Source organism: Perognathus longimembris, chromosome 10, assembly GCF_023159225.1.
Source record: "Perognathus longimembris pacificus isolate PPM17 chromosome 10, ASM2315922v1, whole genome shotgun sequence".
In the NCBI taxonomy this organism is placed as follows: Eukaryota; Metazoa; Chordata; class Mammalia; order Rodentia; family Heteromyidae; genus Perognathus; species Perognathus longimembris.
Window position 1 is genome coordinate 55045617 of NC_063170.1, and position 26618 is coordinate 55072234.

Here is a 26618-nt window from a genome sequence, read left to right on the forward strand (position 1 = left end):
AAATCTTCAGTAATTTTACTTGAAGATTTATTTAAGCAGAACAGAGGAGAGGCTGATAATATCTGACAAAAAATAAAAAGTAATTTATTTTAGAAATAACCATGCAAAAGCAGCTGAGTAGAACCCTAATTTTCTGTCAATCTTGTAAAAGATTATTCTTCCTATAAAGTACAAGTCACATGTGTAAGGGCCAGTTTCCCATTATTTTTGCCCCAACTCTAATCCCCAAAGGAAGGTAGGACAGCTATATGTTCTCCATCTAAAGCAGGACTCTAAAGACAGACACAGCACCATAATAATTACATAAAACAGGTGTAAACTCAGTATTTGTCTCAAAGACACGGGATGTATGGTCACATGATCCAGAGGCAGCGATGGGTAACAGCTCTGTGCTATCTCAGCTCTCCAGACCTTGGTGGCATTCTACTACTTGAGCCAGGGCACCACTATTGCCTTTTTGAAAGGGTAACTGAAGATAAGAGCATCAAGGGACTTTTCTGTCCCCGGATGGCTTTTATCTGTGATCCTCCTCTCTTAGTCTCCAGAGTAGCTAGGAATATAGGCATGAGCCACCAGCATCCAGCCATCTCAGTGTTAGCTAAACAGCCACCTCAATGTTTTAACTAACTGCACAAAATCCATTGCAGGGAAGATCCATACATTTCAACCACAGCACATTTTGTTGCATTTTGGTCTTCATAAACAATTCCAACACAGCTCAGAGACCTATTTCCAGAGAAAAATGTTTCAACTGGTGCAAATGTTAGGCCACAGGGGGACCACTTTTAATGGGTTCTTCTCACATCCTCTCCAAAAAAAGGTTTTATCAAATCATTTCAAGGCCAGGAGTTAACAGGCATTTCTGCAGTTCTGCCAGATGGGTAAAGAAAACCATGTTAGCGCATTCCATTATTTCCTTACATGCCCCTCATCTCTACACATTGTATCTAGAGAATACTTGAGAGCTTTTCTGCCTTCAGGGCACCGGCCCAGCTGTACCTTCCACACTTAGAATAACACTCCATCCCTTCTCTAAAAAATATCCTACACGTGGCAAACACCTACTTCTGGGTAAGACCAGTTCTGAACCCAACTTCTGGCAAATGATCCTTACATCCTCTTTTACTCCAGGGAATTCCCATAGCATTCTGGATCACAAATCAAGAGTACAAAGTTAAATGGAAATTGTGGAGACTCAAGAGACTCATCTCATATACACACACACACAAGGCCATACAGACCCAATGAAGGTGCCCAATAACATTACTTACTTGAACAACAACAGCAACAAAAAAATCACCTGTCCTAATTTCTAGACTTCAGTTTCCCTACATATAAAATAGAGATCGAAAATAGTACCAAAGTTTATGGCAACTATGAAATGAGCAAAAATAGAGCATTTAACTTTCAGGAGGAGACCAAGAAATCCTAATTGTTTTGTTGATTACTGTTTAATAGCATGGCTGATCCCTTAAGGGTATGTTTCACTCAAATGTGGGTTCAACAGAATCTAGCACATTAATGTGCACAAAAAAAATCCCAATGTTTCTCAAAAAGCTCAACATAGACCTACCCTATGACCCAGCCATACCACTCCTAGGCATCTATGCTGAACAACAGGTCCCAAGATATCAAAAAGACATTTGCACTTCCATGTTTATCGCTGCACAATTCACAATAGCCAAAATATGGAAACAGCCCAGATGCCCCTCCACAGATGTATGGATCCAAAAAATATGGTACCTATACACAATGGAATACTACATAGTGATTATAATTGGTAAAATATTGGTATTCGCAGGGAAATGGTCCGAACTTGAACAAATAATGTTGAGCGAGACAAGCCTAGAACACAGAAAACAAAGGAGCATGATCTCCTTGATATATGACAGTTAAGGGGGGGAAGGGAGAGACAGTAGAGACCAGGTCTGTGAAACCAAAAACTTCTTGTCAAATGGTATTTCCCACAGGTTTGGGTCAGCGACCCAACAGTATGTAACTAAAACCAAACAACTACTCAACATATAAAGGTCAAAAATAGACCTCTCAGTGAATCACAATAGCTCAAAAGCTATGTATGTACGTTCATTTAAGACTATTTTTGACATATTGTCTACTGCCGACATTACATTTAAAGCCCTAGGCGAATTTTCTTTGGCGTAGGCCACGTGGCTATTGTATATGTTCTTGGTACACTGTGTATTGTATATATGTCTACCTGACCTAGGGAAGGGAAAGAAAAACAGGGTGTAAGATATCACAAGAAATGTACACACTGCCCTACTATGTAAATGTACCCCTTGTGCACAACACTTTGTCAAAAATTTTTGTTTAATTAATAAATAAATTATTTTAAAAATCCCAATGTGAGCTGGGGACATGGCTCAAGTGGTAAATCACTTGTCTCACAAGGGCCAGATCCTGACTTCAAACCCCAATGACATCTCCACTACACCCCCCAAAAAAAAATTGGCATGTATGTGTTTGCTGAACAGATCTATCAATCGCTGTCACTCACTTGGTAAAACACTATTTACAACTGATACTTATTGTGTCTTAACTATGTACAAGATACTCTGATGAGGAGTTCTCACATACCACTTGACTCTCACAAATAATTCTATGAGGAAAACACTTTATGATATTTTTAAAGAGATTATAAACACCATCCAAAGCCAGAATACATAGGAGATATAACTAATACTTTTCCCCAATGAATAAACACAATATTTTTTTAATGAAATAAAGTACGGCCAGGTACTAGTGTCTCACACCTGTAATCCTAGCTGAGATCTGAGGACTGCAGTTCAAAGCCAGGCCAAGCGGGAAACTCCGTGAGACTCCTATCTTCAGTTAACCACCAAAAAAGAGAGAAACAGAGATGTGGCTAAAGTGGTAGAGTACCAGCCTTGAGCAAAAAAAGCTCAGGGACAGAATCCAGGCCCTGAGTTCAAGCCCTGGGACTGGTGCATGCGTGTGCGCATGCGCACACATACACATGCACATAAGTATAATTATATAAGTATATTAAATATATTTTTAATGCATAAGCAACAAATGTCTACTGTCAGAATTCTAACCCTATTCACAGCAACAATCATCAACAGAAAGAAATCCTAACCCAGCCAGGCAAATGCTCTGTTATCTTGGACAATGTCTCTAGACATTTCTTCTTCTACTGTCTAGGACAATAAAGACTCGGGGATCATTTAATTGCTCTATAACCATTTGTAGCTTCCTGCAGTGAGTGGTGACTAAATTCAGACTTCAAGGGAGCTCCGAGAAATAACATGCAGACATAAAAACAGTGTACTTAGAATGCCTTCCTATCAAATCTGCTCCATATAATTTGGTCCAACAAATTCAGCTCCATAAAAAATGTAAGAGGAGATGACAGTGCCAGGAAAGAGGATGAGAACTGGAGTGTTAAACATAAGTGTTTGGAGTCAATTACACAGTCAATTCAGCACCTCCCACAAATGCAGAATCCAAAGTTTATCAGATTCAAAGCAGGAAAACTGACACACTATCATAATGATCAGCTATTCAGGACTTCTGGATGTGCTAAAAGGTCTCATTTCATCCCTGTCCTGAGCACACAAGCTGGGTGGTCTCAGGATTATTACAACTTCACAGAAGGCAAATCGCGCACCCAATGCCATGTGGTGAAGCAAGCACTAGAGGAACCACATTTCAACCCAGACCACACGAAATATAATCCCTATATATCAAACACGCAGCATGCAGCGTCCCACCTGGAAAGGAAGGAAAGTTGACCAAATTAGAGAGGAGACTGGAACTCAAGACCAGGTAACCAGTCATACCCACCTTCTGCAGACTCCTTTAAGCATTAAAGAAATGATGTTAACAGTGCTAGGAATGCCTCACCCCTCCACAGCAAAGGACATCAGGTGTGGTGCTCCTGGACAGTAGCTAAGTGGTTCTCACAAGAGACCTGGGAAAGGCAGGTAAAAGGAATAAAGAAGACAGGCAAAGATATCAAAAGAAACAAACTGCATGCATGCACCTGCTACTGAAACGAAGACAAAAACCAAGCAAAGAAAGGTGACCATAACCGACCCAAGCAACCAATGGATACACAAAAGGTTGTCTGAACAGGCAATGGAGCATTATAAAGCCTTAAAATGGCAGGAAATTACTGGGCCCTAGTGGCTCACATCTATAATCCCAGCTACTCAGGAGGCTGAGATCAGAGGATCAAGGTTTATAGCCAGCCTGGGCAGGAAAATCCATGAGACTCCTTGAAGCTGTGGCTCAAGCACGAGGCTCAAGACTAGTAAAACAAAAAAAAAATCTCAGGGACAGCACCTAGGCCCTGAATTCAAGTCCCAGGACCAGCACAAATTGGGGGAAGGGGAGGAAATGATGACGCTTGCTATAACACAGGTAAATCTGGACACAATGTGTTAAGTGAGCAAAAATAGTATATGCTTTCACTAATATAATGCTCATAGTGAGATGAACTAGATGTTCCCAGTGGCTGGGAGCAAAGGAGAGGGAGGGAGTGCTAAGTGGGACAGTTCCCACTGGGGACATGACACTTGGTTCTCTTGAGACAACTGTCAACAGCATGTGTGTCCTCAGGCCATTCAGCTATGCACTTAAAAAAATGGTTAGAACATGCTAGGCATGGTGGGCAGGTAAGTGCTAGAAGCTTCTCAACTTTGAAAAGGAAGGATTTCCAAGTAAACACAAGGGGGCTGGGAACATGGTCTAGTGGTAGAGTGCTTGCCTTGTATACATGAAGCCTTGGGTTCAATTCCTCAGCATCACATATATGGAAAAAGCCAGAAGTGGCGCTGTGGTTCAAGTGGTAAAGTGCTAGCCTTGAGCAAAAAGAAGACAGGGACAGTGCTCAGGCCCTGAGTCCAAGCCCCAGGACTGGAAAAAAAACAAAAACAAGTAAACACAAGGAAAGACAAAGCAAATAGTGACAAAGTGAAGAACCATCAAGATAAAAGCTCTGTTCCCTTGGATGTATGTATTATCCCTCCTTTTATCTTCCCCAGAGAAGGACCTTTAGCACAGCTACTTTTCACACACACAGCCATGACACAAAGATAAGGCTAGGACACAGTGTATATGGGGTGTGTGTGTGTGTGTGTGTGTGTGTGTGTGTGTGTGTGTGTGTGTGTGATTGTATGTATTCACATATGCACATTTACGGTTGTTTTCCTCTAAAAGTCAAGAGGAAAATACCAGATGCCAGTGGCTCACATCTGTAATCCTAGCTACTCAGGAGGCTGAGATCTTTAGACAGAGGTTCAAAGCCAAACAGAGTAGAAAATTCCAAAAACAAACAGAAGTGGAGCTGTGGCTCAAGTGGTAGAGTGCTAGTCTTGAGCAAAAAAGCCAAGCACCTGAGCATGGGTAGTTCATTAATGTAGTCCTAGCTACTTAGGGTGCTGAGATCTGAGGATCACAGTTCAAAGCCAGCTAGACAAGAAACTCCATGATACTCTTATCTCCAATTAACCACTAAAAAAGCCAAAAGTTATGGCTCAAGTGGTAAAGTAAGTGCTGGCCTTGAGCAAAATGCTCACCTGGACCCTGAGCTCAAACCCAAGACTAGCACCAAAAATAAAAACAACAACAATAAAAACCAGGCAGAGAGTGAGGACTTAAACTATTTCCTCCAAACTCTGTGTCCTGTGCACAGCACAGACTTGGCCGTGTTGTTCTTCCAAACCAAGTGTGTAGCCCACCATCACCGCTAACTTACCTTACCTCACACAGATCACAGGCCCCATCACCTCAGTTCCTGCTATATACCCTTTGGTGAGCATTAGGGCCTGGGGACCATCTTTGCATCTCCCTGCTCCCTGAATACTCAAGGTCTTAAGCAACCACCTTGTGATCTCACTTGGCACAGCATGGGTTAGTTAGTCCCGACTGGCCATCTCCTGTTCTCCTCTCTCAAGTCATTGCTTGCTGAGCTGTTCTAGCAGAATGAGGTGGTGTCTCATTTCTCACTCTGCTCTCTCATCTGGGAATCCACAGTGTGTCACTTACAACCCAGCTGAGCTCAAAGTTGCCAGTCATGCTAGAATCTTCCATGAGTCTTCTCTGTTATCTGGATATACCTGCCCACCAACATAAGTAGCCATTCAAGTACATGAATGCCTCTCAACAGCCAAGTGTCAGGCAGTGCTTAGTCAGGAGAGTAGAACAAAGAGGTCAGGTTCCTGTCCTACAGAGATCAAACAATGGTGGGACTAACACTGAACAAGGAGCGCTGCCAATGGAAAGGACCTCTGAGAACAAAACCCAGCAGGCTGATGAGATGAGTGTAACTTGTGGGCAACTCTGTGGCAAGGTAAACTGGCAGTCTGGACAGCAGGGTTTCTCGAGCTTGGTGCTACTAGCCGAAGTCTTTTTTGCAAAACTCTCCAGGGCATTGAAGGATGCTTATAGCATCCCAACCTCTGTCCACCATATGCTAGTAGCACCTTCCAACTACAAAAACCAAAACTGTGTCAGACACCATCAGTGCATAGAGGAGGAGGGAAAGGGGGAAGGGAGGAGAAATACAAAACCACACCCAGTTAAAAAACCATCAGTGGGACACTATGTTGGAAAAGAACTTTACAACTTGTGGGGAAGGGAAGTCAGAGGGAAGGGAAAGGGGAAGAAAAGCAAGGTACGCTTTGCCTTCCTTATGTAACTGTAACCCCTTTACAACAAAATAAAATAATTTTAAAAAAAACAGTGGGAGAGATGCTGGAGAATGATAGAAAGGGAACTGGGATCAAGATTTATTGTGTACCCATGAACTGACATAGTGACTTGAAACCTCTCTGCATGACTATTTAAAAGATAATTTATTTTTAATTAAAATTTTTAAAGCCAGGTGTCGATGCTCATGCCTGCAATCCTAGCTATTCAGGAGGATAAGATCTGGAGGTTCGAAGCCATTCTGGGCAGAAAAGTCCCCATAAGATTCTTATCGCCAATAAACTACTCAAAAACCAAAAGTAGCACAGCAGCTCAATTGATAGAGTGCTAGCCTTGAGCACAAAGAGGCTCAGAGACAGAGCCCAGGCCCTGAGCTCAAGCTCCATAACTGACCAAAAAAAAAAAAGAAGAAGAAAAGAAAAGAAAAGAAAACCTAGAATGCTTAGCTGGGCATCAGTGGCTCACATCTGCAATCCCAGCTACTCAAAACTTAAATTTTTAATGTTTTTTTATTTACATTTTTGTCTTTGTTTTGTGTGGCTAGGAAATGAACACAGGGCCTTATATACACTAGGCAAGCATTCTACCACTGAGCCCCCAGATTCGAATTGTGTCTCACTAGCTGTTGAGCTGAGGCACCCATATGGAGTTGGTGTGAGAAGCGAACAACCAGTTGGCTACTCCACCTGGCAGCTAGTTCATGACTTCACCCTTCTGGGCAAAACCCACCAGGTGTTCATTAGGGAACCATGAACAATGGATCCCAGATGAGTGCTGACCCCACCCCCAACTGCAAGTAGACAGCAATTTGCATAAGACTCAATGATTGGCTTAGAGCCGGAGAACTAAAGCTCCACAAAGCCTGGTGTTCCTCCAGGCCTCCCTCTCCAGCTATGAATAACAGGGTACATCACCCTTTTGTTCTTGCTAACCGTCTGCAAATGATGCCAACCCAAGGCCCAAGGCCTGACAATGAAGAAAGCAGCACTGAAAAGATGGAGGCTGTCCAATACTATATACAGGTGATAGCATCCTAGCAGTGAGTATGGATAAGATGAGGATTTCCAGCACCATGTGGGCTACTGAGAGCTTTGAAGCAAATCACTATGATCAAACACCAGTTTTGGGTGCCAGTGGCTCATACCTATAATCCTAGCTACTCAGGAGACTGAGGTCTGAGAATTGAGGTTCAAAACCAGTCCATGTAGACAAATCTTTCAGATTCTCATCTCCAACTAACCAGAAGCAAAAGCCTAAACCAGAGGCATGGTTCAAGTGGTAGAGAGCCAGCCTTGCCAAAAAAAAAAAACAAAAAAGATAAAGAACATTTCCAGGGCCCTGAATTCAAGCCATAGTATTGACACAAAGGAAAAGGAAGGAAAGAAGGAAAGAAGGAAGGGAGGGAGGGAGGGAGGGCCAACCCACCGTACCTGTGTTACCTGTGTCTGCTAATCTCCTTTGTTGTTGAACCCATTTGAGTTTTCGTATTCATTGCAATCAACAGCATCAAGTGATAAAATGGTTTAACTGCCAAATCTCAGCCTAACTCAGAGCCTCCAGGCATACAATGTTGAGGTTCAAATAATTTTCCAACCTCCATTATATTAAGGGCTGGAAATAGAGCAGCCTGCAAGAAACCTCACCCTAGTCTCATGGAACTACTCCATGTCAATTGTTTAGGAAAAATTACACATTGCCATATTCTGAATTTCTTTCAAAAGGCTGTCATCACTAAGTGCATTAATGAAAAAGACTAAAACACTACCTACCTTAAGTTTCCCAATATAAGAAGCCTCACTCCTTCCTCATCTTAAGAGCGAGATGGGACAAAACTGTCCTTGCCATTTTAGTAGCACTGTCTCCTATACTGAACATACAGCCACATACATGTGGGTCCCTACATCTAAACTCATTAAACGTACATAAAATTGAACATTCCTTTCTTCAGACACACTAGCAACGTTTACCACATGTGGCTAGTGGGTTAGTCATTAGTCCACATCGCCGTATGGACTAATGAACGGCCATCACTGTCCTTCCTAGGAGGTCCCTTCCTGTTTGAAAAAGGCAACCATGGTGGCACTCAGGGAAAGGAACTTCTATCTTACCACATTGATACTAGAAGCCTAAAGCAGGACAGCAACCTTCTCCACAATTGTACACATCCACTACTGTGCTCCTAAAAAGAGTATCTGCTCCGATAACCCAGTTTCTTTCCCTTCTGAACCCCATCCATGTTCATTCTAGTGTGTATGAGGCTTTATTATCACCATTTATCAGGTGCTAATTGGAAGTGAACAGGCCAAATTTTTGCATCTAGAGCTTTGGACTTGCCACCACTGGCCAAATTGGAACACCAGTCTACCACAAGGCCCACTGCCCAGGCTTTTGACTCCACCCATTTGACTGGGGCCCTATCATGCTTCTGTTCAACAACAGCTGGGGTCATCTGGATTGTGAAAGACCCTGTTCGGGGCACTATTCTTTGGATTCAGGACACCAAGGACTAGGCAGGAAGACAGAAGTCAGAATGGCTAATGAAGCTACCATCGCCAGATGCCCATAACCTGTCAACTCTCCCAGGTAATTCTGATGGACTTTTCATCTGCCCAAATCCCATTTGTGAGCCAGTGATCATCTTCTCCAAGCAGCTCTGCCTGCAATATGTTACAGTCATCAGGTGACCAGATATGACTGATAACAGGTGTGCAGCAGCCCCGTACTCCTCTCCCCTCCCCCAAGACTGTTCCTAGTGTGTCTTTCTCCCAGGAATTCAGACAGCAAGGCTGGCCACTCACCATGTTTTATTCAACACCATGGAAGGAATCCTTCCACCAAGAGCCTGGACCAGTTAACAATCGGCGATCAGACTCAATGGCTTCTCACAATTATCTTTCTTGGAGATCATGTATCTTACAGAGAATAAGTGGAGCTTCTACTTGCAGCTAAAATGCTACAGAAACAGCTCCACACTGCACAAGCAAGCCAGGGCCTTTTTTTCCTTTTGCCAGTGTTTCCCAATGAGTTGGAAAGACACAAACAGACTGATACAGGAATGCTGCCTTCCCCTGGTATCCTATCTCCCTGACTTCTCTCCCTATAACTCATGTCAACAAAGAGATAGCACTTCCCAGCTTCCAAAAGACTTTCCCTTCCTTTTCTGAATTTAAGAAGAAAAATAAATGTATTGAAACAACAAATGTGGCTCATAGGCTGAAGCATGAAGAAGCCAGTACATATTCTGAGATACAAGTGTGAAACGGCAGCCTCACGCAATGGCCCTCAGCTGGGATGAACAATTGCTGATCTTTCCCACCTCTGTCTCAACTAAACTCAGGCTTTGGGGCCTGTGTCAGTCATTTGGACGGGAGATCTCAGTTACCTATTATCATCATAGTGCTATAAAATAAACAATCATGACACAGCAGAGGAACACAACTATAAGAGTTCATTAACTACGCACTGCCCCCCTCCCTCAGGGTCAGTAAGCAACTCTCTCTCTTTTCTCCTCTCTCTCTTTCTCTGTGTATGGGGGTTTGAACTCAAGGCCTACTGTATACTAGACAGGCACTATCTCCTAAGCCACATCCCCAATCTTTTCTGTTCCTTGTGCACCAGTTATTTTGAGAAAGAGGTCTCAGGCTGGCATGGACCATGATCCCCTATTTATGCTTCCTGCATAGGTGGAAAGATAAGTGCACACACTATGCCCAGCTTTTTGTTGAGATGAAACCTCACCCATTTTTGTGCCCAGGCTAGCCTGGCCACAAAACTCATTCCTCCAGATCTCCACCTCCTGAGTAGCTAGGATTATAAGAGTGAGCCACAGTGAAGTACCCCACCAAACTCTACCCTTTAACAAAGACCAAAATACACAAATTTTACCAAAGATCACACATCCTAAAGCATCTTGAAACAGAAGCTTTGCACACTATGTTGCATCCGTAAGTATTATTTTAAAGTAGCAGACTGAAGACAAATTTCATGCAAAGCTGGGGGTTTCTGGACGCCCAAGATGTAGTTAGCATAATTTAGGAAGCTGATCAGACCATCAGTTCTGGCTCACACATGAAGTTCTGGATTACACAGAGAATATCCGATCTAAAAATTGAATTCCTAGACAGCTTATCGGAATGTTCCATTCTGATATGGATGTGGAGGAAGGGAAAGGGACCAGAGAAAGAAAGAAGAGAGACTACACTGAAACATAGCAAACTTTAAAGGCCACACTGAGCTTTTCGTACAGATTTTCTGGTTTCGATTCTGTAGAGTCTCTTCTTTCTTCTAGGCTTCTCGATAGAAACACCGCATTGACAAAACTCATCTGAATTACCTGAGTCCTGTTTCCCTGCCTAGTGCAGCAAATCTAGTGCTCACCATGAATTATGCAATGCAGAACAATCCATTATGCAGGCAGGAAGGAAAGCAGCAAGGGCCGCAACGGTTTACAGAAAACAGAATTCTACCATACAGCACTGGCACTGAAGAATAGATGTCCCCCTGGTCTCAGAGGCCAAACAAGATGTGAAGGTATGCACAACTGGAGGATGCTTTGTCTGTACAGTACCAAACACATTTTTTTGTTCAGTGTCAATACTGGGGTTTGAGATCAGGGCGTGGGCACTGTCCCTTAGCTTTTTCACTCAAGGCTAGTGCTCTACCACTTAAGCCACAGCTCTACCACCAGCTTATTGGTGGTTCATTGGAGATAACAGTCTCACAGACTTTGAACCAAAATTCTCAGATCTCAGCCTTCTGAGTAGCTTAGATTATACAGGCCACAAGGGTCCTCCCCTCCCTATCCCTGAATAAATTGTTATTAGGAACTTCCTCATCCTATTTCAAACCTTCCTAAGTGATAAGCATAAGAGCTCATTCATTCTTTTATTTGAAGGTCAAATGTCTCACCATGTAGCCACTCAGAGCATAAAATAGACTCCATTTCCATACTGGGGCATCAGATCCATAAGAATGTCAATTTCAAGATGTGATCTTGCACCCAGTTCTAAGTTTTGGCAGACCAGGGGCTTGAGACAAAATATTCCAAGAATTATGATCAGCTGTCAAAATATACTCTCCCCAGCTCTTCTAAACTAGAACTGGAGAGCTGTCACTGGCTGGGCCTCAATGAACTTACATGGACTACTTTCAGTGCCAAATCAAACCACATCCAGAATGTATTATTCATTCCCACACACATTTTTGTGAGCTGGTCACTATCCGGAGCTCTGAGAATCCAGACATCAGAAATCTGATTATTGCTTTCAGAGAGATGAAATATGAGAGACACCAACGAGACAGTCAAATACATAAACAAGAGCTGCACACTTGTCGCCGGAGGACCAAATATGGCTTCCAGATGTGTTCGGTTTGATTCACCCACAATTTTCAAAGAACTCTGGATCAACACTGAAAATTGGCAAAGTTCACTTTTTAAAAATTTCAAGCTTGTGGGTTCTCTTGAAGAGTGAAAGGAGCTAGCAACACTTGGCTAACGACATTACATGGCACCACAAGCTAAAGCCCGAAAAGGAAGCAACAACTCCTTTCAAACAAGGTAAGCCCTTCCAGTTTGCCTAGTCCCCACCACTCCTTAATGTCCTTTAAAATACATATTCAGGTGGCTGGGAATATAGCCTAGTGGCAGGAATGCTTGCCTCGCATACATGAAGCCCTGGGTTCAATTCCCCGGCACCACATATATAGAAAGCGGCCAGAAGTGGTGCTGTGACTCAAGTGGCAGAGTGCTAGCCTTGAGCAAAAAGAAGCCAGGGACAGTGCCCAGGCCCTGAATCCAAGGCCCAGGACTGGCAAAAATAAATAAATAAAATAAAATACATATTCAGTATGTGAGTTTATCATGACTGCTACAAATAAACTATAAATGCAGTTGTAGGCATTATCTCTTACAAGTGAAAACCTATAAATATCCTCATAGTCATGCAAAAGACTTAAGTCCATATATTCTCTGGAGGGTAACACAATGGGACATTAAAACACGTACTAAGCCAGGACCAATGACTCACATCTGTAATCCTTGCTACTCAGGAGGCTGGGACCTAGAAGATAGCTAGCCAGGGCAGAAAAGTCTGGTTGCTTGAAGTGGCAGAACATCAGCAAAGAGCAAGGAAGTCCAAAGAGGGTAAGAGGCTATGAATTTAAGCCCAAGCACTAGTACAAAAATACATACACATACACACACATACATACATACATACATACATACATACATACAGGATACTATAAACTGACCCAGGACCAACATAAAGATAGACAGATAAGATAGATACTAATGGTTCAACATAGTATACAGTGAGCAAAAGCAGATTCATCTGATATTGAAGTGATAAAGCTACCTATATGTAGTATTTAAAATTTGTGCCTAGAACATATTTTGGGCACAAAGAAAAAAAATCTCACCAAACATGATCCATTCTAATAGGAAAGACAATGCCCCCTAATCTACAAATACATCTATGCATGTGTAGGGATGGAAGGATGGATTAGAATACAATGTTAACATATGTATTTCTCTGGGGTGGGATTACAAGCAATATGCATACATGTTCCTTCCATAGTCACATTCTTCTGAATTGTACACATTGTTTAAATATGGAACAAAATTTAAGCTCCCCAGGAGGAAACATGCTACAGAAACACAGACCAACTATGAACAGTCATATCAAGGTCACAACACAATTTGAGGTTTTAAAAGATTAGAAACCAAAATCTTGGTGCAAATGTTTTATATTAAAAAAGAAGAAGAAAATACACATGCTCCAACACCAGAGAAAGTTGTGTGTGTGTTTTTTTTTTTTAACAACTTGATCTTGTGCTTTGAATTCCTAACCAAGTCACACAGACTTAAACAGGCTGATAAGTTGGCGAAGGAAATGAACATACTCTCTCTATCAGATATAAATGCCCAAGGCCTTGCCAATAATCCAGGCGCTAAGATACTGACACTATTGAGATCAGGCCAAAGTGGGGAGGTCCCATGGCCACGTGACTAAAGCAACAACTGCACACATCTGGCCAGAACAAAGGCTCACGAAAGACCTTCAACACAATTCATTCAATATTTTCTCTACAGTTCAAAATGCTCCAACAACTGGCAGACAACCATCTTAAATCATCCCGGAAAACTCAGACATATGGCTAAGTATATTTAATATGTCTTAAAAATAAAATGTGGATTTTCCGAGGCAACAAGATCTTAGGCACGAATTTATTTTTAATGTAAAAATGATGCCTACTTGTTTCCCTCCAAAGAATTCAACTCAACAGACACTTCCTGAGCGCCTACACAGGGCAGAGATTACACAACATATAAAACAAGGATGCCGTCTTCAAGACACGTGTGTGGTCCAGCACAAGGACTACTAGAAAGATCTACAACCACAAAGCATTTGTGGGGACTGTGGAAACAACCATGTGTGTGCTAAGTCATGAGACCACCAGGGAGATGGTCTCACCAGCAGTATTGATGAAAAGATCAGAAGAACAGAAGGTAGCAGCAAAAAGGCAGAATTGCTTTAAAACATGTGTTTACTGGCTAGGTAATACCTTAAGAGTCCATTATTTTTATTTTGAGGCTAGACTTCAGTGGAGTCACCAGGAGTATTGCAGTCTCAGACAGTCATATCTTAAAAAAAAAAAAAAGTGCACACATAGTGACCCCACAATAGAAGGCCATGGGGGTTCTAGGATATGTGAACAAGACATTGCTAATGTGGAAATGCAAGGGAACCAGGTAGAAGCAGGTGGATGTAAGTTTCAACCTCATTTATGTCAGTGGTCTGGATGGATAACTTGACCTGAAAAATCTATACTTCTTATGGCTGAAATGAGAATAATCACCCACCCAGGCAAACCCTTGAACCTGAGTCTTGGTGATATGACAGAGGACCAAAAACAATCATAACAATTACTAAGCTACCACCTGAAATCCACATTTCCAATCTAACCGTAGGCAGGCATTTTCAGCCTTAGCCCTATTGACACTTTAGGCTGGATAATTCTGTTGTACATTGTAGGATGTTTAGCAGCCTCCCCAATCTCTACCCAGTAAATGCCAGTAGCACCCAATGCTGGAAGTGTCTCTTGACAATGCCAAATGTCTAGGGGCGAGGAGGAACAAAATGGCCCCAGTTAGAGAACATTGCTTTGGTAGAACTCTATGACATGTCTCCACTTCTCAACTAAAAGTGAAGTATTCTACTGAGTGCTACTTAAAGGAAAGAAACAAAGTACTAAGACCTTTATATAAATTACCTCACTGAGTCTTTCCAACCAACCAATAAGACAGGCATTATTCTAGTTTCCAACTGGAAGAATCAAAGTGCTGATGGTTGGCCTGCCATGCTAAACCCAGGCCAGCTAATTCTAAACCCTTATAACCACTAAGCCTTATTGCCTACCCAGACATATTTAGGAGGGGAGCCCACCCAAGGTCCTAGGAAAACTAGAGGACCTCAGTATCACAATCTCCAGGAACACTGACACTAATCACTCAGCAAACAGAAAGAGAAACTGCCCTCCCCTCCCATGCTTTCTATCAATTTGTGACCTGAGCACCATCATTAGACCCAATCCATCACCCGTGACCACGCCTGGGAGTCTGCCACATCCTTCCCATGTGTCTGAACTGATCTAGTCTCAGCCCTTAAAACAAAACAGCATCTGAATCATGCAGAAAAATGAGAGCTTTTTCTAGCTTGAAAAGCTCTCCAGAGACCTGTGTACTACAATCTTCATCTCCCAAGAGATTCTTTTTTCTCCCACAGGTACTTTCAAATTCAGCCTACCAACCATAACAGAAGCCGTTATTTTCTGAGCAAGCTCTATGTGCCAGGCCCGGGGCCATGTGGCTTCAGTCCTGTTTTATTCCTCCACCAACCCTAGAAAGTAGGTATCATTGTCACGTCCCATTTTCAGAGGGCAAAATCACAGCTCCAATGGGTGAGGCATCTTGCCCCAAGAGGTCCAGCTGGTCAATGAGAAATCCTGCCTTCTGCATTTAGCTAGGATGGGGGTGAAATCTGAATCTATACCACCTTGATAAACGGCTATTTGTGGTATGTTTCACGAGCAGCCAGACCATCCTGTTAATATTGTATCTAGCAATAATTTTGAGATATGGAGTATCACTTGGGGAATAATAGCTGCTTAATTACACTATCATGCCACAGTGCATAAAGAGCCTGGAGTCTTGTCTCTGAACAGACCAAAAGATTAGTGTTACTGTGGAAAACATCACCAAGGCCCAGTAAAAGCACACAAATACCTCAGTCTGCAATAACAGGCTGATACCTGAGCCGTGAGAAGGTGATTGTCTTACATAACCCAGTCTCACCACACTGGAGATGGTAACACAAAGTCCACATGCACAGCCCACAGGAAAACCCACCCGCAGGCCATGTGGGGATGAGGGAGTTTTACAATGTTCCCACATATCCTCAGTATGTGCCTGCTCTAAAACTATCACCACCACCCCCAAAGAGGCCCCGTGCTTTCAAACACGGCCAACGTGGATCTCCCAACTCACTGCCTCCCAGACCACCTCCCAAATAGGCCACTACATTCAAGTTCAAATGTAAGGTCTCCTAGGTACCCAACAAAGATAAGGATGGTGGGGGAGAGGGAGGAGACAAGACTTAAAATGGACTGTTGCCAATGACTGGGCTATTAAAGACTGCTAGGAATAGATCTATCCCTACGTCAAGGAGATCTTCAGGATTTCTCTTGTAGGTGCAGGGGTACAGTTGATCTTTGTTATGACCTTTTATTATGAAGTCAGTACTCAGTCTTCAAGTCCAGGGCCTCCTCCAAGCTCAAAGGTTAAGACTGGAAATACAAGTTCGGTGTGACCTTATCTATGACTCCAAAGAGATTTCAATACATTGATTCTTCACTCTTCTCCTTAACAGGAGACCAGAGAGACAGATGTACTTATTTGTAAACCAAAAATATCAACATCAACTGAAGTAGGCCAGCAATGCTGTCTTCAAAAATATTCCTGGGGCTGGGAAGGTAGCTTAGTGGTAGCATGCTTGCTAGCATGCATGAGGCCCTGGCCCTGGGTTTGATTCCTCAGTACCACATACTCAGAAAAAGATGGAAGTGGCACTGTGTCAGCAGTGGAAGAGTGCTAGGCTTGAGCAAAAGAAGCTCAGGGACAGTGCCCAGGCCCCGAGTTCAAGCCCCAGGACTGGCACACACACACACACACACACACACACACACACACACACACACACACACACACTTTCCTGGACCAGCCAGACACCAGTGGCTCATGCCTGTAATCCTAGCTATCTAGAGATCTAAGGATTGCAGTTCAAAGCCAGCCTGGACAAAAAAGTTCATGAGACTCTTATCTCCAACTAACAACCAAAAAGCCAGAAGTGGAGCTGTGACAGAGCACTACCTTGAGCACAAAAGCTCAGGGACAGTGTCCAGGCCCTGAACTAGTAATATGCATACATATATACTTGGACCAATCAGCTAAACTATTGGTAACCCCAGTCCCAGCTATTGAGAGTAAGCATGAAGATTGTAAATGTGTGATCCAGCACGAATTAATTGTATTTTCAGAGACTTTTCAGATATCGCAACATTGAGAAACAACTGCGCTCAGGAGAGATGAATTCCATTTAGAACTTCAACAGAAGCTATGTAGCCAATTCTTAAGCAACTACTACAGCCGGAAAGAAGACAAGGTCAACATCCACTCTGAATATATATTCCAAAGAGAACTTACTTATTCTACAGTGATTATAGATTCCCGAGTGAAATAAAGCAGAGGAGGGGATGGAAGAATGACAGGTTGCAATGAAGGAAGTTTTAGATAACATGCTCTGAGAAGGCCTCACTGAGAGAATGACATTTAAGAAAGACTTGAAGTTTATGCCAGAGAATACCTATAAGATGCGTACAGATGAAAGCAAACTTCCAAATATTGGAAGTGTCTAGATGGGCTTCCAAATATTGGAAGTTTCTAGATGGGCTTTTTATGTATTTATTTTTCAGCTGGTCATGGGGCTTGAACTCAGGGCCCTGGCTGTTCTCCCTGAGCTCTTTCTGCTCAAGGCTAGTGATCTACCATTTTGAGCCATAGCACCACTTCCAGTATTCTCGTGATTAATTAGAGATCAGAGTCTCATGGACTTCCTTGCAGGGGCTGGCTTTGAACATTGATCCTCAGATCTCAGACTCCTAAGTAGCTAGGATTACAGGCGTAAACCATTAGCTCCTGGCTTAAAAGCATTCTTATTTGGGCTCTCACTCTAAGATAAAGACTGTAGACATGATCATAAATAATGGATTTATTCTATCATTTAATTACTGAGCTATAGAAAGATTTAGTCATAAAAGATACTGTTCAAATTACATTTTCTAATTTTGGAAATATGCAATGACATTCAGAACACACTGATCCTCACAGAATAATGATAAGCCCATCATTTTGTTTGCTTTTTTGTTTCAATTAGTGAGATTTATTAAGAGACAGGGTAGGCATTAGTATCATCATGAAAACATTATTACAAAATAATGTATTCAGAGTAAACAATATTAGCTATTTTGTTTACATACAGAAAAGGAAGACAATCACCACACAGTGACTAATAGTTGGCATTTGCTTGTGTCTGGTGTGTTAAAAAATCCTGCGACAGCCTCCCATCAATGCCAAAACAGTTGTCTCAGTGACATCAATGGACAGTCCATCCCTGACCTCCACAGGACTCAGAAACAGAGGGGGTGTCACCAACAATGCAAGGGGTGCAGCCTCCCAGAGCTCCTGTAGCTGCACCAAAACAGGCATGATAATATACCCAGATTTCTAGGACGTGAATGTCTGTCCTTAATGAATCTGACAGCCTTTAGTCTTGGTGTACATCAAATCAGTAGATCCTGTTACCTGTATGTACAATCTCCAAGAAAGGATTACTGACATCACAGAGTAGTATTTTGAATTAAATGACCATTGTTTATAAAGCTAACATCCTGCATGTAAACCTTCCTAGTGAGATGTCAGAATGTTTTCTATAAGAAACCTTTTTAATTTCCCTGGTAAATATCATCAATTCTGCCATCAGAAACCAGCTGAGGAGTAAATACCAACTATCACTCGGAGCCAACCATGTGCCACTGCCTCCTCCCGTCAACTTAATCTATTTTTAAGTAGCATAGCCAATGGCAATGGGTAGGTACTGGAAACAACCGGACAAATCGGGTTGGCTGTTTTTGCATAATTTTACCGTGGAGTGTTCCAGTGTAAACTAAAAATATCCCTCTGAGCGGGGTCTTTGGCACCAAGAACAAAAACAGATTTTTTTTTTTAGTTTTTTTTTTAATGACATATAAACACAAAGGAGGAGAGGGAATGAACTGAAATCTACTTCCTGTAGAAAAATCTGATTTGTCATTGGCCACAAAAAAGTCCATGAGATTCTCATCTCCAGTTGACCAGCAAAAAGCCAGAAATGAAGTACTGTAGCTCAAGTGGTAGAGAGTTAACCTTGAGGGAAAAAGCCAAGAGTGTGAGGTCCAAAGTTCAAATCTCAGTACCAACACAAAAGAGGGAGAGGAGAGAAAGGGAGTTCAAGTCCCAGTATCAACACAGAAAAAGTCTGGAGAAGAGGGAAAGAGGGGAGAAAAGGGGAGGGGAGGAGAGGGGAAGGGAGAGGAGGGGAGGGGAGGAGAGGGGAGGGGAGGGGAGGAGAGGGGAGGGGAGGGAAAGGGAGGGGTTCTTAGTCATAATGAAAGAGTAGGTCCTATGTTAGCCTTAAACAGAAAAGCCCCTCATTGGTTTGCCCACTAAGCATCTGAAATTCCACACTGAGAGACTTGCTTGTCATTATATTTCAGTTAGAGTCAACAGGAAGAAATTCGGGAATATAATTCATCAGGCCTTGGCAGTCCTTTCTAGCCCAGTATAAATTACTACACATGGGGAACCAGCTGATCAAAAGCGCTGGTGATGAGAAAGGGAGCACAGAGAGATCCTGAGTTAACCAAGGAAAAGCTGCAAGAGGAGGAGCAAAACTGCAGATGGCTTAGATGTGCTTGAACAAACAACACAAAATGCATTGGTACAATAGTTTTAGTGAGCACCTATTGGTGCCACACCTTAACACAGGCATTGGGGAAATAGGCGCACTAGAGAAAGAAGAGACGCTTCTTGTTTTATGGAACTTATATTGTAGGGTAGGACAGTATGAGGAGATTCAGAAAGACACTCAGCAGAGTAAAGGATGGCTCTGGGAGCAGCAATCTTACATCAATCTGTGGTATCCAGCCACCACATGAGACTAACTTGGGAGACTGATTATATGCTTCCCTCCCAATACACTCTACTACCAATCAGTTACCAATCACTACTAGAGATGATTATCAGCACTTAGGAGCAGGTTATAAAAGAGACCAATACACTAAGAAAAAGTCAAAAGCCAGGCATGGTGGTGCATACCTGTAATCTCAGCACCAGGGGGTGGAGACAGGAGGATCATGAGTTTAAAAACTGGGCTTAAAAACCCTAAAAAGAAAAGAAAAAAAAAAAGAGGGGAGGTGGAGGAGAGAGTTAATTTTGAGACCAATTTTGAGGGAAAGGGGAAGTAAGCCCAGACATTCAAAATAAACCAGGAAACACAGGCACTGTGTTTTAAAATGAAAACAAAATAACAGCTATTTTGTTACAGATATTGTCATATAACCCAACTGGCCCAAACAAACATATAATATTAGAAATCTTTTTTTGTAAAAAAGAGGAAACTGCACCAAGAACTATATTCAACCATATGCGGTCACAACTTCCTGTGGTTAAGAAAAAGGGTCTGGCCATGTTTCAGTTTTTAACTTGTATCTTATTTATTGTCTCCCATCTGCCCTTAAAAAAAAAAAAAACAGGAGGACAATTTCAGTTCCTGAGCAATTTGGAAAACCACAGAATTCATCTACAAAAATATGAAAGCGTGACCTATAATATACCCATTTAGGAAACTGCAATCACAGGCCATTTTAAACCTTTGGCGGCTGGGTTATTCGTGGAAGGGCAGCACTGCTGGGGTGCAGAGGTCCTGAAAAGAGGCACAGCCACCTCTGCTAGCATGAAGAAACTTCAGCCTACAGAGGAAGACTTGCCCCCAGGATACCTGCTCGGTTCAATGCCATCTTCTCCATCCCAGCGGGCACAAGGCAGCCTACAGCAGCCGTTACCCACACACAGCAAGCGTTGGGCACCCCTGAGGGCTTTTTGTAACACCCTGCATCAGGCACACCTGAAGGCTTCTCTGAACACCCCACAAGCTCCGGGCCAGGGTGTGAGTCAGCAGGACTGATGGGGAGATGGGGCGTTGGCATTTCCAAGCACATCCCAGGTCTCATGGGATTCCTCTGAGTCTTGAACTTCCACTCCCGACGCAGGCCCTGGAACTGGGAGTAAGAGCTTTGGGATGACCATGGGGCTGCGTTCTAGGAATCTACTGCCACTTGCGGCAGGGCCCTTGGAAAACTTATCTAAAGTTTGGGAACCTCTATTTCCATTATCTGAGTCCAGTTTAGATAGATGGGGAAATTCAGAGAAAAAGAAAGACCCATAAAGCATCCGCTGAGCTGAGCACCTGACATATTCTGTTTTGTTTGTGTTAGTGCTAGGAAATGAATCCAGGGCCTTGCCTGTGCGAAGTTCTGCTGGATGGACATACTCTAAAGTGAAAACATAATACCAGCTACATCCCATATTGAAGTTTCCTGAAATACATTTCCCCCTATAAATTGGTTAAGTTTCAAGGCAGACAAAAACCAAAGATTGGTAAGGATGTAAAACAAATGGAACACAGCTTTCTTCAGAACTCAAGCATGAAAAACCCAAATGTCCACCAACACAAAGGAAAAACTGGTATATGTATACAATGGAATACAATGTAGCAATAAAAAAAGAACCAGATAATGATACACACAACTACATGAAATATTGTGCTGGGGGGAAAAGCTAGGCACAAAATAAATGTTACCTTATTTCATTCTCATAAAGTTTGAGGACAGACAGATGATAAACAGAAATAAATCTAAAAGCCTTTACTTTTGAGGGGGACAGCGGTGAGAGGCAGAACAGAGGGGAGGAATTATTAACTGGAAAGAGACGTCAGGGAAATTTTTGGAGTGATAGAAATATTCTCTATCCTGACTTAAGTGATAACAAGAACACATAGTTTGTCAAAGTTCATCAAAGCAGATCCTTTGTATCTGCTTTAATACATGCATAGATACCAAAATATCACATGGTACTCCAAAATATGTATAATTTTCACGATTTATGTATTTGTTAAAGTTTCTTAAGTCCATTTCAAAGGATACGTACATCTTACCACAGATAAAGGATACCTTTATTTACATATTATATATATACACATACATAACATACATATGCATGAGTGTATATTATATATGTATGCTTTTTAAAGCCTTTAGACTAAAAACTGTACTCTCCATTTAAAATAAACCAACTCCAGCCCAGTAGATGCATTTGGTGAGATTCGTTCAGTTCAGTCCAGCTTGGTATTATACCATTTGCTACATACTATTTTGGTCCATGCCTCTCTCCAGAGAACTGCCATGACATAGAAAGAACAGCATCTTCTCCCCCACAAGGAGATGGTGACATTTCCGTGCAGACAGTACCCCAAGTGACCCTGCATCCCTACAAGGGGCTGACTTGAGGGATAAACACAAAAGTTCCATTTTCTTTAGCTCGACCCTACCTGACAGGATTAAGACACAGTAACAAAGTCACAGCGAGACACAATTCTGTCATCCAATTGAAATCACATTCTCAGTATGAAAGAAGAAACAAAAGAGGGTGAAATGGTTTCTAGGGCCATCTTCCCTTTTAATGAAGACATCAGACATGCCTAACTGTGCCTGTGCAATTATATGAAAGGACTTTCCCACTGAAGGGGGATCCCAAGCATTCAAGTTTCCCAATTAGTTTCTTTTTTTTTTTTTAATTACAAGTAGATTCACATCTTACACATTCATTCGCCCTGCTGTGGGCATTTCTATACACAGGAATAGTTCTGAGGGAAGGGAATTAGTTTCTGCCAAACCCAACAGTGTCAGCGAGTTCTCTGGATTCATCCCACCACTTTCCTCTACTGCAGCAGAGGCCCCTGGGAACATGCCTCCAGGCTCTCTGATAATTGGTAGAAGGAAGATAGGGGCTCAGCTACTGGCAGCATCTTGCACACAACAAACAAGCCCCAAGTCAGGATCCATTAGAACCACCAGACAACCCACAGACCAGGGCGTCCTTCCTTTGCCCTACTTCCCAAATGGCCCCGGGGCACTGAGATCCACAGCTGTCCCACCAAACACCTGACAAGGTATTTTCTCTGTCATAATCATCTGGGTAACTAGCAGGGAATTTATAATCCAAGTTCTTGGATAAATAACTGGTCGGAGGAAACTCGAATCAAATGGTAAGAGCTCATTTTGCTGAGCGCTGATGATGTGCCAGCACCATCTGCACACCTTTCCCCACACGGGCTTCCATAACTCACACAAGGCAGCTTGCGAGGAAGGCCAAATCACCCAGCAAGTCCAAGTACTGGACCTACACCAGAGCCAGGAAGTGTGCCACGATGGTGACACCATTGTGTCCTTCAAGGAGCTCCCCAGTACCTGCCCAGAAAGCAGGACCCAATACACGCTAAAGGAGCTGGGAGGAGGAAGTGGCAGGAAACCTGTCAGGATGCTAGGTGGCTTCTTGGAGGAGGTGTCCAAGTGGAGGATTTTTTTTTTAAGGATACAAATGGTAAAGCTTTCCATCAAAATGGGTTGGCCTTTCAAGCTACCAAAAGGCCATCTCCTGTCCTCCATTTCGTCGGGAAGATGCCTGTTTCCCAGGCAGAGTGGTCTCCGCCTAGCCCTTCCCTTTCACACACTGCTCCAGCTGCTGTCTTCCCCATGGAAACATAGGGCAACTTTTCAGCACATCCCATTTGGCCACCTCCTTTAGTGCTGTCATTGGACAAGCTGCGTCACAGTGGGGGGGGGGGTGCTTGGGAGGGATCCCTGTGTGGAGGAAGGCAGTCACAGTCACGGGGGGGGGGAGAAGGGGGGCCTTGCCCTCTGCCAAACTGAGATGGATGTAAGGGGCCCAGCACCAACACCAGCCATCAAACGCATCCCTTCAGAAGCCAGGTTGGAATTTGCATGCCTTCCCGCCTCAAAATCCAGTCCCCTGAGAGGCAACCCCCCTCCATCTCCATCCCCCCCCCTAACTTAGAGGATCCATCTTTTTGGGTTAGTTGTGTGGCCTTGGGCAAGTCATTTAAACAAATGTCGGGTTCCTTATCTGTAAGAGGGGAATGTAATGAAAACAACTGGGTCTTCTAATTGCGGAGCCGTAGCACGTCACAGAAGTTAAAAGAGTTTTACCCAGGGGCTCGCGCGGGCGCGCGCGTAGTAGGCTCACAATACATAGTCACTGTCCTAATTATCACCACTAATGGTCACAGTCACCGTGGAGAGGGAAACTTGGACTTGATCCTCGCCAGAAGCGGAACCCCTGCGCCCTCCCCCACCGCCTCTCCATAGGGAGTCGTGCGTCATCCAGCGGGGAGGGAGGGAGGTTCGGGGGCTGGGGGCGGGGAGGGATCGCCAGGTCGACAGGGGTCTGAGCCCAGCCCACCTTCCAGGGGCTGAGATGGGGGGAGGGAGATAAAAGGAGCTCAGACCCTCTCCTTCCGCGCACCCACAGGCCAGGTCTGGAAACTAGCAGCCAAAGAACGCTGCTAACTCACCCGCGCGGCAAGGCGCCCCCGCCTCCCCCCACCCCGATGAAAGAACCCGGGAGGCGCCCACCCATAGCCCGTGCCTCAATTCCCCCAACGTCCTCAGGGACAGGCGAGGCTGCGCTCTGGGAACTCGGTGGCCAGGGACACCCCGCTTCCCCCGCGCCCACCCAGTTGTTGGCCCTCCTCTCTCAAAAGCAGGTGGGCGAACGACTCGCAACTTTGGTGCTTTTCTTGCATTCGTACTTTATTCAATGAAGACAAGCGGGAAACCAAGACTGGAGTGGGGATGGGGGGGGGGGGTAGTTGTCCCCACAGGCCAACGACGATCCACCCCCACCCCCTCTTCTGAATGCGTCCCCCACAGGTACACCCCGGGCGTCTTACCTGGTCTGACGGCTTTGAAGGTGACGGCCTCCGGGCAGCTGTCGATGACTCCCTGCACGTCGTAGCGGGGCAAACCGGACACCCGGATCCCCTGCACCTCCAGCAGCAGCTCCCCTTCGCCCAGCTTCGGGCCCTCGCCGCCGCCGGGAAGCCCCGGCGCCTGGGCCGCTCCGATGTACGGAAACTCCCCGTTCTCCGCGCCCCCCAGCACCGTCACCCCCAGCTCGCCCTGAGGTCCCCGCTTCACGGTGCATTCGTGAACCCTGCTAGTCCAGTGGTTCTTCTTCTGCATCACTTTCGACATGATGAGTTACACCCCCTTCCTCTTCCACCCAAAATAATAATAACGATAATAAAACGGGAGACAGGTGTCCCCCCCCCTTCCACAGCGCGAGCCCCCCCTCTCCCGAGCCTCGGCAGGGCTCATACGAGAAACATCTCAGCGCCAGGAGCGAAGCGGGAGAGAGGAGAGAGAGAAGAAACTTGGCAGCCCCGCTCCCCTGCACACACGCTCGCGCACTCAAGCCATCATAAAACAAACTTTCCGGGCTCCCCCGTGAGCCCTGCCCGGGCGCCCGCCAGCTTTGTTTGCATTCCTGTGCCTCCGGGTCCACGTTCCGGCGCCCGCCCGCCCGCCCGCGCTCGCGGGACCAGAGTCCACTCCGCGGCGCCCGCACGGCTGCTTTTCCTCCGCTCCTTCCTTTTCTTTCCAGATCCCGGTGCAACGCGGCGCTGCCTCCTCCGAGCCTCCCGCCCGGTTCGCCTCTTCCTTCGCGGGCAAGCTGGTCCTGAAGCCTGAGCAAAAAGAAGGAAAAAAAAAAAAAAAAAAAAAAAAAGCCCTTCCGTCCGTTGCCGGGAGCCCCGGAGACGCGGCCGCGGGGCGGGGACGGAGGACCCCCGGGAAAGGCCCGCGGCCCCTTTAAGCAGATACAAAGGCTCCGCTTGTTTTGTTACAGTTCATTCTATTGCGCGCCGCGGAGCGCAGCGGCCGGCCCCCGGGGAGACGCGCGCGCATGCGCCCCGTGGCCGCCCACCGGGCCGGCCCGCCCCGCCCCTCCTCCCCGAAGGCGAGGATTCCACAGTGCTTCCCGTTGGGTCCTAACGCCGACGGCTCATGGACCCCCTCCGACTTCGCGCTTCCTTCCCTTTCGGTGTCTTCCAAATCCGCCCTGTGCTTTCTGTTTTTTATGGGTTGGAGTTGGGACCCCCTTCCTCCCGCGCACACGCTTTGCCCCCCCCCTCACGCCCCCACGTTTCGCTGGTTGTAACTTTTGAAACAATGCGGGCAGGGAGGGGGTCTTGGTTGGGTGGGAGGGCGGTAGGTAATTCAAAGGCATTTCCAACAGGTGGGGGTGGGGAGGCTGCCACACTCCCCCCACCCCGCGCGCACACTCACGCGCACTCACACACACTCACGCCCTCCCTCCGTCCCTCAGCCTCCGGGCCGTCCTCAGCCAGTGGCCGGCCACGCTGTCGGTCACCCGGCCCGGCCGGTCCCGCCGCCTCCCGCCACATGGCCTCTGCGCCCCAGCCCTGCCTTTGCCCGCCGCCTCCTCCCCCCCACCCCCCACCCCCCCAGTTTGAATCCCTAGCCCAGGATCCCCGCTGTGACCCGCGAGGCGGACCAGGGAGGACCCGCGGGTCCCCCCTCGGATGGCCCCGTGCGCATCCACCGCGAGCGCGCGTGCACCCGCATCTTTACACTTGGAGCCAACTTTTTAGGACTCGGGGAAACTCAGA

The 26618-nt window shown here is 45.0% G+C and overlaps 1 protein-coding gene across 18 annotated transcripts in view; it reads right to left on the bottom strand.

Moving 5' to 3' along the window:
* Positions 1-25893, bottom strand: part of Magi1 (membrane associated guanylate kinase, WW and PDZ domain containing 1) — a 548751-nt gene extending 522858 nt beyond the window's left edge. For 16 of the 18 annotated variants that reach the window (XM_048356103.1, XM_048356102.1, XM_048356099.1 and 13 more), the window contains exon 1: positions 24879-25258. In XM_048356103.1, the coding sequence (XP_048212060.1) occupies positions 24879-25182 (304 nt within the window). In that variant the 5' untranslated portion in view covers positions 25183-25258. Of the gene's footprint in view, positions 1-24878 lie in introns of all 18 variants that reach the window. The other 2 variants (XM_048356096.1, XM_048356113.1) reach the window with 1 other exon arrangement.
* Between the last annotated feature and the right edge of the window lie 725 nt (positions 25894-26618).